This window comes from Pelophylax lessonae, assembly GCF_965119305.1.
Source record: "Pelophylax lessonae genome assembly, chromosome: 8".
Taxonomy (NCBI): Eukaryota; Metazoa; Chordata; class Amphibia; order Anura; family Ranidae; genus Pelophylax; species Pelophylax lessonae.
Genome location: NC_138775.1, coordinates 76,346,426 through 76,360,847, shown reverse-complemented (window position 1 = coordinate 76,360,847; position 14,422 = coordinate 76,346,426). Strand labels below are relative to the sequence as shown.

Here is a 14,422-nt window from a genome sequence, read left to right as displayed (position 1 = left end):
GCTTAGGTAATTCCAGGTGGCAATTTTTTTTTTTTTTTTTGGCCTGGCAGTGTACCTTCTCTTCTAAGTAGAACCTTTGAAATGTGGATAGACTGAAAAACTACTATTTGTCCAGACAAGATACACATAGGACGTGTTCATGTCAAAAAAAAGTTAGTGCCTTGTTGCTCATCATATTGTTCTTCTTGGCTTAATTTATCTTTTGGACTAAGGCTACCATGACTGCAACTTAGTTTTTGAACAATTATTGTATAATCCTGAATTCCCTTGTAAGCCTTTGATCCTATGTACTGAACACATTATAACGTAAAAACAAGAGCAGAAAAAAAAATACATTTAGACACATTCTAAAAGCTACCAAAGGCAACATGGGTAATCAGTACAATGATTAATGAGAGATGTCATATTTAGCAGCTACTGGGCAAAATGAAAATTCTTAAAAAAAACTATATGATATAAGAAAAAAATCAATTGGTGTGCACACTATAAATTTCAACATTGCTAAGTGTGAATACCTAAATCAGTGACTTTTTACCCATGAGCCATTTATAATCGTGGCACTTTCAACAAGGTTTCACAATATTTACAGTGATAGATATGGAAGTCATTTTTACATAAATTACTTTTTCTCACTGATCTTCCCGTATCCTAAGGCATACAGTGACCCACATTCTTTGTATGACTTTACAACCATACAGCAAAAGGTCAGACAGCATTCATGAAACAGCATGAAACAGAAAGACGTCAAGGATCTTTACATGCAAAGCAACACATTGGGGCTGATTTACCAAGCAGTAGTGACTGATCACTTAGTAAAGTGAATGTTCACTGATCTTTTTCAATAAGGTGAAACTGTATTCACTTTTAATACCCGTTTGGGGCACGGCTTTACGGCAAACCACAAGTGCTTGGGAAGGAAGTGGAGTACGGCGTCTGTGGTCTGGTAAGCGCTCCTATACACCGGGTGTCCATTTAGTGAAGGGACTGAAGATTTATTGATTGTGGAAAGCCATCCTTTAGAGATTGCACTATTAATAGGTTTTGTGGACTTCTTCAGATTGTTGGTGTATGGGACTTTATTCACTGATTTACACCATCATTATTTATTTTTCACCATATTGCGTTTGCACATTGTATGAATTCTTTTGATTCATGTCATTAATATGTACTCACAGTCTAATTTTGTTTAGTCAGTGCACTAGTAGGTGAGCGCAGCATTTTATACCTTAAGGTATAGTTTCTTTCTATTCATACGTTTTTACGGTTTTGTTGCAGCTCCCAACTTTGGTATTTATACCATCATATGATTATGTTATATGCACTTTATATATTGCAATGCACAGATATGTATTTATAATTTAGAGTGTTTAATCACAAAGACACATTTTTCACTTTTCAATCTCCCATTGCGCAGATACTATTGGCGATTAACGCCATTTTTTACATGACCTCTAAGTGGCATCAAGGATCAGCCAATGGATAGCTGTAAACAGAGCCCAGCTTAGTAGCATTACAAAGATTATTAATTGTAGGAAAAATATTAAGTAAAAATGGGTGAACCTTTCTCTAAAAGAAAGAATGTCAATCCTAAAACACTAGCAAAAAACAAAGCATCATGGGAGAGGAAGCGGTTATTATTGGCTGGCCAATGGCTTTTTTTGTTTTCCAGTGCCCAATTCCTCCTGAAAGTGGCAGTATAACCCAACAGTCTGAGATTCAACTGATCATTTTTGCCTTGACGAACAATTAAAGTCGTTATAAACTCCGACAGTAAAAAGAAACATTTTGGCCCCCAGGTGGTTTAAGTTATAATGTGCCTTTATGCGTCACATACATATATATGACAGATTTACCCTAAAACAAAGTCCTCCAGTGGCACGCTGTCGGCGCTTCCTTCCAGGTCCGTGCTCTTCAGCCATTTTAATGGTGGCTGGGCCGCAATGATGTCACTCCCGCGCATGTGCACGGGAGTCATGGTTGTGGCACTGCACTCTCAATGGACGGCATACTCCAGTGTGTTGTCCATTTGAAGCGCAGTGTGCGTGTGCTGGTGGTGTCATCCAAATGTGAATATCTGTAAACAGCACACATTTAAGAGATATTCACTGTACCAACAGGTAAGCCTTATTATAGACTTACCTGTAGGTACAAGTCATAAAGCGGAGTACTAGAGCTTTAAGAAACAGGATTTTTTGACTGGATGATTGCGGGGAACACAACTTTACCTTATTTACTAAGCTCAGTGAACATTTATTTTGGTAAGTGAACAGTCTGTACCCCCTTAGTAAATTAACCCTAATATGTAGTGTAAATATTCTGATATATTTGCAATGTTGATAACAGACTTTTTTTCCCTTAATGAAGCAAATTGGACCATGCCCTATTGGAGTTTTTTTACATTTTCTTTCTTTTTTGGGGAGGTAAGGCCAGGGGGCTGGCAATAAAGCGAACCAACCATTTGTCTTGGGAGGTTCACTTTATCAGCTATATTGTCTTGCATTGTTTAGGCTTGCTTGAGTCTAGGTCACCTTTAGGTGAAGAACTTTGGACAAAGTGGAGAAGGATTTGAACACCTGTCAGGTTTTTAATGCTGTCTGTAGTCCTGTTGATGAGATTCACTCTGTCTATTTGTCCTGTTTACTGTTTATACTTAAACTTGAGAAAATCCCAAACTTTGGGTTGTCCCCAAAACAGGAACAGAGGGGAAATCTTCCAATGGGGACACTAGTTCTGATGACCCTAATTTTGGAGGGACTTTGTCTCACTTCCTGTTTTGGCTATGGGGCAGAAAGTGAAATCTCTCCAATGGGACATAGATAGCAAAATATCTTTAACCACTTCTGGACTGGAAGGCTTTACCCCCTTAATGACCAGGCCTTTTTTTGCAATACGGCACTGTGTTATTTTAACTGACAATTGCGTGGCCATGCAAAGCTGTACCCAAATAAAATAGATGTCCTTTTTTTCCCACAAATAGTGCTTTCTTTTGGTGGTATTTGATCACCTCTGCGTTTTTTATTTTTTACGCTATAAACAAAAAAGAGTGACAATTTCTTCATAATTTTAGGCCAAAATGTATTCTGCCACATATTTTTGGTAAAAAAAATTCCCAGTAAGTGTATATTGATTGGTTTGCGCAAATTAGGGGATAGATTTATGGCATTTTTATTTATTTATTTTTTCTTATACTAGTAATGGCAGTGATCAGCGGTTTTTATCTACGACATTGCGGCGGACAGATTGGACATCTAACTGATACTTTTGGGGGGACCAGTGACATTACTACAGTAATCAGTGCTAAAAATATGCACTGTTACTGTACTAATGACACTGGCAGGGAAGGGGTTAACACCAGGGGCGATCAATGGGTTAAGATTGTCCCTAGGGGATGCTTTCTAGCTGTGTGGGGGATGGACTCACTAGATGAACATAGAGATCCGTGTTCCTGAATAGCAGGACCACAGAATCCCAGTTTTCCTCTGTGACAGAATGGCGGTCTGCCATGTTTACATAGGCAGACTGCTGTTCTGTCTGTATAGGGAGCGAGCACGGATGGTTGGCAGACATCGCATTTAGCAGACCCGCTAATTAGCTCCCCCTCCTGCCAATCTGCATGAGCTACTACTGGCTATTACACAAAACGTCATACAGGTACGTCGTTTCGCGTAATCGAGCCAACCTGCCACAGTATATGTGCCAAAGATAATGTAAAAGAAAAATATCGCGCTAACCATAAAAAATCTGCTACACACAACCACTGACAAAAAAGATTGTGATATGAAAGAGGTATACAAAAGTGCAGCGCTAATATATATATGAATATAAAAAAAACCACAATAGGAAACATTGTAAACAATAAATAATCATGGGAATAATCAAATATGAAATGCCCATAAAAGTGAACAAACAAAATGGTGTGACCAGTCCAATAAAGTCCAAATACAATGCAAATGTATTAAATTAAACTTAAATTGAATCCCCAGTGTATAGGTGACATGACTGTCCAATGCAGTGATGATCAAGTGAAAATTGGATCCCAACACCAACTGAAAGATGGAGATGTAGTTTGCTCACCAGATCCGTAGGACACAGAGTGCTATATAGCACCTGGGTCAAAATCGCTTGAAATATAGTAGAAAAGGGGATCCAGATATTCAGTAGGTCATGGATGTCCAAGTGAAGGTATATAGCAGATATACTCAAAGCCTCTTACACTTACAAACATCGCCTGCCATTATCTTCTGATGAAAGCATATTGCAGAAACGCGTTAAGGCCACGCTACTGAAAGCCTACCATTACATTCTTCCATGCCTCTTTACATGCGATGTTTGTAAGTGTAAATTTTATTTATTTGTGGAATAGAATTTTTTAGCAGTATTACACTATTTTTTGCTTCTCCTCCTTTCCTGGTTCCATGTACAATCATTTGGATGACCGAGAGGTTTTGAGTGTTTTATCTGCTTTATACCTTCACTTGGACATCCATGACCTGCTGAATATCTATTTTTTTGTGGTCTTTTCTTAGTGAAGCCAAAATGCTCAGAGCCCTGATACAAAATGTATGAGCCTCACAACATTTCCCTTTTTTAGTAACAGCTGCTATATATACAGCTGCCACATACAGCATAATGAAATCATAAGCATAGAAGTTTAGCTGTTAAACACATAATGATGATGTTTCCGGTAATTTAGTGATGAAAAAGTCAAACATCCCTGAATTTAGCTGGTGATACACAAGATATGTTCGCCGCCCATTCCGGCTAATTTCTGCTGGATCCATCTGCCTGATTTAATGTCCAAGACAGCAACAGACACCTCTAGGCTGAATATTCTAAATTGTAAATAAAGATTGTATAACTGCTTTTCACAGCAGAAGCAATAAAGTTGTCCAAGTAAGTCAATGCATATAGTAGGAACAGAGTCATCTGAGCTGCTGAGAGAACAACCTGGGTGCTTCTTCTGTGAAGTTTGAAGATTAATTTCTCCACAATGGCTGAAGCTACAGAGATCAGTGTAGCTATGGCTAACATAGGTTACCACTGCCACCCTTGTCAGACCACTGACTTAAATGTCTTCTGTCTGTTACCAGCTGCACATTTACTCAAATAATCTGTTGCAATAGATACAAAGATTCAAGACATATGACTGCAATATATATAATTTTAAATGTTATGATTTTTGAGGAAAATATACCTGACTGTCAATTCCAAGCATCAGCAACATGGAAAAGAAGAGAATAGCCCATAGTGGAGAAACAGGCAGTTGTGTGACAGCTTCTGGATAAGCCAAAAATGCTAATCCAGGTCCTAAAGGAAAAATACATGGAACATTTTTACAATAGGTTGGCTGATATTGTTCATTTTAAGAGCAGACATTACATTTTTTTATATATATATCAGCGCATAGATATTGATACTAAATAAAGTATAACACCCCAAAACTGATTTCACTTCTTGAGGACACATTAGGGAATAAATAATTCTCATTGGTTACTTTATTTTACCACTTGCCTTTTTAAATAATTCTGCTACCAGTGGCATACCCTGGCATACCTCATCCTTGGATAAATATATTAACCTGGGCTCCTAGGCTTTAATCTAACACCTATTGCTGTAGACCTAACATCCACAACCATTGTGACTCCTCATGTATCTAACAATCTATCCTACTACTAGCAATCCACCCCACTACTATCAACTCACGATACCTCCTCCTCGCTCCTTGCCAACTCCTATTATCCCCTACAACTTGCACAGAATGTCCATTTTACTCCAAGAGAAGTGTTTAGCAACAAGATACTTCCTCAAGTGATGTAGAAGTTGACATTTGAGCTCCCTAGAAGGAACTGAAATCTCTGGTACCTCGGTTCATATGCCACTGTCTACCAGTAATAGAAATGCTAGCCCAATCAGTATTGATATACATACCTGAAGCTGCCACTTCTGCTATAGATCTTTTTGTCACATGTGCCATGAATCCAACAATGGAAAAGATGACGAAACCAGCAAACATACTTGTACCAGAATTAATGCAGCAGACAATAATTGAATCCCTAAAAAAGATTGTAATCTCTTGTTAGCTGTAATATGGTTTAGCAAAAATCAATCCGTTCATTTAGTAAGGTTAATAAAAAGCCCACAAATGTGATACCTTTATAGTTAAAAAAAAAAAAAGACTATAGGCTTCAAGGCACCACAGGTAAGACTGCTGAAAATGGAATACGATTTCAGTTTCTTGTGCATTCTGTTACATTTTATAAAGCTTGGGGTGCACTTTTGCATGCATTTTAGGATTTCTTTATGTTTATAAAGTTTATGTTCCTGCTTAGATGCAGTTGCAAATAATAAATAAAAGTAAAATTTATTGTAGCCAGGTGTGGGGCTACAACAAAATGAATAAGGAGACAATGTCCTCTGTTGTTCTACTTTTTACTGTAATGCTGATGTTATTCTGGACTATAACTTCCAACCAGCAGGGGTTAGAGCCATAGACATGCCCATCCATAGACTTCTATGCAGAGTGCTGGTAACCATGGGAGATGTAGTTCAAGGCGGCAACCATACAATGGGGCCAGTGGACTTTTTACTCCCGGGAATCACTGAGGAGCAGGGGAGTGGTGAGACGGCTTTAACTGAACTACCCGGGAAAACGTCCCTATCTTGGCGTCATGGATTTGGGGAGTGCACATCTGTAGCGGGGTCAGACTCTTGCCAGGCCGGACCAGGAGAGATTAAGCGGGAAGGCCCAGGAGGAGAGATGGCTCTCTTCGCTGGCGTGCCCGATTGGCCTCTTCGGTGCACGCGAGGGGCGTCCTTTTAACCGGCGTCGGTGAGGCTGCTGGGTCTCGCCGAGCCGGGGGAAGTCTGTGCCACTCTGTGAAGAAGCAGGTATCTTCTGGGACACTTCATTTTCCCCATTTTGTCACTGCACTTTCCTTCATGGGTTCTAAGCCAGACCTTCACTAGTAGCACTCAATAGCACCCTGTCACAGTCATCAGGTTCACTATTTCTCCGTAGTTTTCCCATATATTTTCTGTGTGGGTGGATGCGATATCACTATTTCTACAGTATATCTCTATATGGTCACTTCCCATCCTCCACTTGGATCCTGCTCTATTGTTACTAATCCTGGTTATCTGGCATTACCGGATATACTTTCTTCCTTTCCCACTTGATTTGCACAGTTCTCTATCAGCTGCACACGTGCCTTCGGCATCCTTACTTATTTCCTCCCCCTTTTTTAGCACGGTCCCCCCCTTTCCTTTATCTCCCTTTTTCCCTCCCCCCCACTCTCCCCCTCTTTTCCCCTCCTCCCCTGGTCATCACTCAGGAGACATTTTTCTATTCACCTTAGGCATGGTTTCACCCAGCGTTCAAACGTCTGCACACCTTCACCCCCTTCTTGTTCCCCCATCTACACTTCCCCACTCCCCCCCCCTTCTTTCTCTGCCATTCCTCATGTTGATACAAGAATTCATATTTCCCCTTTCTTTCTTACATATATTCTCCTAGGGATTACTCTGTTTTGACAAAATATAGGTCCGCACTTCCTATGGAAATTATTCCCTACTCTTGACATAATACAAGTACCCTGATCAGGAATTTCACACGGAATACAGGTACAAATATATGCATCCCCCTTTTTTGAGTCTTTTTCCTTCCCCTATCTATATCCCAATACATACTTAATTGCTTATGCTTAAAACATCCCCTATTGTTTTCTATTCAGATACTTTTTTCTTGCCATTTGGGATCCCTGTGGGAAAGGCCGCAGATAGTCAATTTTGGAGAAAATCACCACTCCTAGACAAATACATAATACGACATCCATTTGGCCAACTTTTTGCTGGCTCTACCATAAACTTACCTCTTTGCCTTCCCCCACCTTGTGCGTTTTTCTATTTTATTGCTGCAGTTTTTTAGAATTTCGGCAAACCTTTATATGCGGCCTCATACATGTGGAATCTTTATGTGCGGTGTGTATTATTTGTGCATTACTTATTATTTTCTATTTAGATAATACATCTTTTTGCCCCTCTTCTTCTATATAAAATAATGCCCTTCCATATAGAACAGATGCAATGTAAATCATTTTACTCTGTAACAGACTGTACTATGATATAAACTAATTTGTTTCTTTATCTGTATTCAGAGATGTATCCCAATTGACCTTCGAGAAAGGCTTTGCCCGAAAGGCGTCAGGTCTTTTGCATGGGATATTCTATGTTCTCGCTCTGTACAATTTTCCAGGGATGTATTCCAGCCGCTTGTATCGTCCATTGTGTTTTTAATCGATTTATGCTTTTTTCACATTCTTATTGCTATAGAAGTTGTTCTAAATAAATTTATATACTTTTACATTTGTGCATATTTTTTTGAAGGTTTTTTGCCTTTAAAGTCCAGCCCCTAGGGGAATTCTTTTCGTTTCTTTAGATTATATGAGGGATGTTGGCAATATCCATCTAGACACCACTGCCCGAGCAAATTCTACAGCAACCATACAGTGGGGCCAGTGGACTCTTTACTCTACAGTTCCCAGGAATCACTGAGGAACAGGGAAGTGGTGAGACGGCTTTTACTGAACTACCCGGGAAAACATCCCTATCTTGGTGTCATGAACTTGGGGAGTGCACATCTGTAGCCGGGTCAGACTCTTGCCAGGCCGGACCAGGAGAGATTAAGTGGGAAGGCCCAGGAGGAGAGAGACCCCTTTGCTGCAGAACCCCGATCACAGTGATCAAGCCACACTATTGTCAGAGAGGGACCAGAGTGTCCTCTCACCCGCTAAATCACCCTATGTGCTCCTTGTTTTCTCTTCTATTAATACCATTTTCCCACAGACAGTGTATACCAGTCAGTCTAGGCCTAGCATAACCGCCAATAATGCACTCTGGCAGTAGAGCCTCCAAATTTGGTTGCTTAAGTTCTATTACGGCTCATTAGTGCACCTAAGGTGGCCCTGCTACGGTTTAAACAGCACATCTTGAAACCCTAGCCTGCTTTGAAATCTTTGTCTGGAGGAGACCATACTGATGCACTATAACTACTGTGTCTTTTTGCTGTGCTCAGTCTTGCCATGTGTGTTACCTGTGTCATGAAACAGGGTAGAGGGCAGAGTTTGGCTGTTCCTCACCCAGTTTTAAGCTTCCTACACAGCTGTTTGTGTTTCAGTTAATGACTGTGTTTCAACCTACATATGAAATTGATAAACATTAGCACCTGCTTAATATAATCATACACCTAACTATAATCCTACACAATGCTTGACTTTGCACAAGCTTACAAAGTGTGAAAGTGTAAGAATTGATGCTGGTTTGAAGTCAAAGGGTAGTCACACCAAATATTGATTTGATTTAGATTTTTCTTTTTTGTTTGCAGAGTTAGCCTTTTGTAAATGGATAAAAATTAAAATATATATTTTTGAAAGCATTCTTACTTTATAGCATTTCTTCACACCTGCCTAAAACATTTCACAGTAATGTGTGTATATATAGATATATATATCTATACAATTAAAGATACTAAAGAGCTTGTAGTTTTTTAAAGATGCATTTTTGTTTCTCTAAATCGATCTATATAACTAGGTAATTTAAATCTGTTAAATGCCTAAAAACATTATTACAAGTTAGGTTTATAAAGAAGAGCAATTACTATGATTTACATTCACAGTAACATTTACATATTTTGCTATAAATGTTTCAAAAGCTTATCAGAACTGAAGATAATTAATTTACAGTAGATGTGTAGTTGTAAAAGTAAGATACATTTCTATACGCTGGTTGCTTGCTTGTATAGAAATCCAGTTGACCTAGAACTGTTCTGTGTGGAGAAATATGGTATAAATAGCTAATTATATAGAACAGGTATTACTGTTTATATGAATGGTAAATTAGCGCTGACCTCTAAAGAAAAAATCAATAAAACCCCAATGGTTGGCTAGGATTGCCAAATGATGGGACCTAAGGCTGCTTACATAAAGTGCATTCACCTAACACTAAAAATCATAAGAAAACGAATAAGATATGTAGCGCCAAAGGATAAGGTAATGAAACAAAGTGAATATCAAGTGTCTTACAAACATAAATCCATAAATAAATAAGTGAGTACCACAATAAACATCAATAAATGAATAGTGAGTACCACAATAAAAGTGCAAGTGCTTTAAAAATCATGTGATAATGGATAATATGAATCCAGGTGGTAAAAGACTATAACTGTGATTATTAATAACTAAATAAAAAATATCACAATAAAGTGCCCGTGCTAATAAATAATATTTGAGTGAAATGTCATCAACAAATGTTGCAAAGTTCATAAAAATAGGTTGACTAGCCAGGGTAAAAATGCTCCTGCATTATTTGGTAGGTGTGAAAAACTCCCCTGCTTCATTAATCAGGAGACTAAAAAAATGCTTCTACTTTGTTGGTCAGAAGGAGAAAAAGAATGTCATTGTATGGTTGGTCAATGGGAGGAAAAAAATATCCTGACATCTGTGGGAGTAATTTCTTTGCATAAGTGGTCATCGGAAGTAAAAAAAAAATGCCATGACCAGAACAAAGTTAATGATCCATCATTTGTTGTCAGTAGGTGTAGAAAATACCCCAGGAGTATTTGGAAGGGATTGTGCCCCTTTATTGGTGTCATCGGGAGGAAATAACTTCCCATTGTTGGAGTCAGTGGGAGGACTAATTCCCCAGGGTTGGTATCAGTCGGAGGAATTCACCTATAGTTGGTGTCAGTTGGAGAAATAGAGCCTAATTGTTTGAGTCCATAGGAGAAATAGTGCCAAACTATTTTTATAGGTGGAAGAAAAAGTTTTGTTTATGGCAGTAGGATATGGAAAGCCTATGCCAGCACTGGTGTACAAGGGTTACTTTCCCTTGAATATACTCCATGTGCTGATCCCCACCTGATTAGATAACATCATAGCTTGAACTTTGGAGGCACCATTGGGAAAAAGATCACTCCTCCAGAAAGTGCCTAAAATACATTTCCTGGTGCTGTAATGCCCTACAGCAAGTATTGAGAAAGCCACACGGGCCAACATTTAAGGGCCACTATTACAGAATGCTGGACTACAATAAAGCCTTAACAGGGATTTTGAACGTCGGTTAATTAAGATATCCAGGTTAATGTGTCAAACACTTAGACTACTGCTGTATAAAGGCATTTCTATCTTCTTAGAATGACTATAGCAATATAGCTGTACACTTGCCTGTAAACATTATTGTGGAATGGGTTGTAACTTCCAAGGGCAATTAGTGACCCAAGTCCCAGTCCATACGAGAAGAAGATTTGGGTAGCAGCATCCAGCCATACCTGCAACCAGGAAGATGACAAAAAAAGCTGTTGTAACCACACAAAATCAGAACTCAGTAAGCACTTGTGACAAAAAGATGTGTGTTACCTCAGAATCTGACAATTTGCTGAAATCCGGAGTGATATAAAATAAGATTCCATCCTTGGCTCCAGGTAAAGTCACTCCACGGAAAAACAAAATGATCAGCATGATGTATGGGTAGGTAGCGGAGAAGTAGACCACCTAAGGAAATACATTTTTATTTATTGCTATAGGGATATCTATTCCAGCATAAAAAACATCCTAAAACAAACAGGGGTGCACTTTACAAATATGCTTAGTGCCCTGCTAGTCACTTTCGGAACTTCAATTATTATAAATGTGTTAAAAACAAGCCAAGAGGAGAGCCCAGTCATGTGGCCTGTTAAGGTTACGTAACCCACCTCTCTTCAATCATGGAGTTTTGTATGCTTTGGGAACCATCCTATTACCACCATAATGTAAAAAAATGGGGGGTAGGTAGACCTAATCTGGAGTGCCATTTCTAAATGACGGTATAGAAAACACACATGCCACAGCCAGTGCACCCTTTAAATTCCTTTATATAGTAAAAAATAAAAAAAAACATTAACAAATAACACCAAATGGAAGCTCTATTTGCCTCAAATAAATTATAAAAAAAAAATATTTTGGCACAGTGCTGCTGGCATGAGTAATTGTCAGTCAAGCTATGACAACATTAACACTTAAAATATAGCCTGGTAATGAAGAAATATATTCAGTATAGGAAATTACTCAAGTGGTTAAGCAGAGAGAATTTCCTGACATAACATTAATGTCCCCACACCATGGCCTGCATTTTATGAATGGACTGTAAAATTCAGGTAGCAATGTGGAATATTACTGTGGTGTATAGCGGAGAGCAGATATAAAGTAAATGCTACAAATATGCAGAGATGTATAGTAACTAAGTAGAACTACTTCACTATTGTACTTAAGTACCGAAAGGCGGTATCTGTACTTTCCTAGAGTAGAATTTTTTTCACCTACTTACACTTTTACTTCACTACATTTTTTCGATGATTTCAATACTTCTACTCTGATAATTTTTTTTTTTGTGCTGCATAGTTACTCGTTACTATTATAAAAATTACCACTGCCAGAACAGTAGATGGCAGGTTTCATGAAGCTCAAAAATGTTTATTATCAGCGCATACGAAAATAAATGCTACTGTACAGTATGTACTGTATAAATAAAAGTTGCATTTGAAATAATAAAAAACAATATGATGTTCAAACTTTTGACCTCTTTCTTTATTAACTACATAACACAGTACTTGTACTTTTACTTTCAGTACTTGAGTAGCAACATTTTTTTCAAAACTACTGGTACTTTTACTTTCAGTACTTGAGTAGCAAAATTTAAAAAAAAAACTACTTGCAATACTTAAGTACAAAAAATGTTGAATACTTTAGTACTTCTACTCAAGTCACTTTTTGATTTAGCACTTCCACTTCTACTCAAGTCACTTTTTGATCGAGCACTTGAACTTTTACTCAAGTATGGGTTTCGAGTACTTTATACAACTCTGCAAATATGACCCATTTACAATGCAGCGACTGGTGTGCACTGCAGTGTCGATGCACTGATATTGGTGCATCACAATTTTTCTTTTTTTTTTTAAACAAACATTTTTGAAGCTAATTTCATTAAGTTTTTTTCTGTATGTTCAATTGGCCGCCAAGTGGTGTGGGGCGGTGGATTACCCTGTACTGTGCTGCGGTGAAACCAAGAATAGTTTTCCATAAACAGAATTTTCCCAACAGCTATCCAGGAATTGCTAGAGGTCGGGACATGAGAAGGGGGGCAATAAAGAGCTTACAACAGTTTCTATGCACAGGTACTGTTAGATGGGATAGAAAGAGTCATAGCATGAGTCACTTTAACCATCCCACCCAAACTGTTGCTGTAAAACAACAACTAGGTGGAGAGGTTATACTAAAGGGACATTTAAAAATGTCTATCTGTATATTGCTGGTGCCAGAAAATGCACAATGCCTCTGCTCCTGCTATCATTAGACAATGGTGAGCATAGGCAAAGTGCACAGAGCTATGCCTTTTGATTGCTGTTCTAGCCAATTACAGTGATTACACATGTAAACAGGACAGTTGTTTATATCAAGAACATTCCTCTTTATCTCACAATGGTGGAATGGTTACCTAATGAATTCATTATTCATATACTATATTGGCAAACGTATTGGGACGCCTGCCTTTACACACACATGAACTTTAATGGCATCCCAGTCTAGAGCTCTGAAGAAACCAACGTTTTTGGTGAAACGCGTCAGCGTCCAGCATTGTGCATTGAGCACCCATGCACTAGCGTCAGTTGAATCCCCTGCACAGGATCCGTCATCTATCGTTCCCCAGGCTGTTCCCCGAGAAGGCGTCCGGCTGACCAGCTCAACAGGAAGTGACGACCGGGAGGATACCTCCGACCCGGAAGTCAAGCCCCGCAGCTGCCGGCTCAGCCACATGGAAGGGTAGAACGCCGATGGGTGAATATGATAGCAACAGGCTAACCGGACACCGGGAGCTCCTGCCGTAATATACCGCCATCTATCCTCCCCCCTCTACATGAGGTACATACCGCCATCAAATGAAGTACATGTCAAGGTAACTCTCTGACCTGCTCCACTTCCAACTTGTTTGTTTTCCTTGCAAGGACGGTATGTTACCTATCACACGTATTGCTTACTTGGGACCTATTTTGAGCTCTGTTCAATGACATCTACGGCCCTCATCTACTTCATGTATTAGGATTCCCTTGTGAAGACTCAGCATTGAACTCTAGGCAGACCACTCAATGCACTGTTTCTCATATTTTTGCATCATTTTGAGCTTACTCAATGCAGCTTATTAACTGTTTATGGACAATTCTGTCAGCAGGCAAGTGTGTGCTTAACAAGTTGGAATCTTCTTGTGCAATTCTTGTTCCCTTTGAGGAATTTATCATACTTCTACAGTGACTACATTCACGGTATAATCAAGCCAAGCTCATCTCCCATAGTAACTAGAGGGGTTATCTACATAATTGAGGTCCTCACACTGTACCCTA

At 38.9% G+C, this 14,422-nt stretch overlaps 1 protein-coding gene across 1 annotated transcript in view; it reads right to left on the bottom strand.

Annotated features, from left to right (window-relative positions):
- The window catches only part of SLC6A1 (solute carrier family 6 member 1), a 250,407-nt gene that overhangs the window by 25,907 nt on the left and 210,078 nt on the right, over positions 1-14,422 (bottom strand). Inside the window, exons 7-10 of the mRNA XM_082266530.1 lie at positions 11,409-11,543; positions 11,211-11,320; positions 5,929-6,053; positions 5,195-5,307 (exon numbers count right to left, since the gene is read on the bottom strand). Coding sequence (XP_082122656.1) covers positions 5,195-5,307; positions 5,929-6,053; positions 11,211-11,320; positions 11,409-11,543 — 483 coding nt within the window. The remainder of the gene's footprint in view (positions 1-5,194; positions 5,308-5,928; positions 6,054-11,210; positions 11,321-11,408; positions 11,544-14,422) is intronic.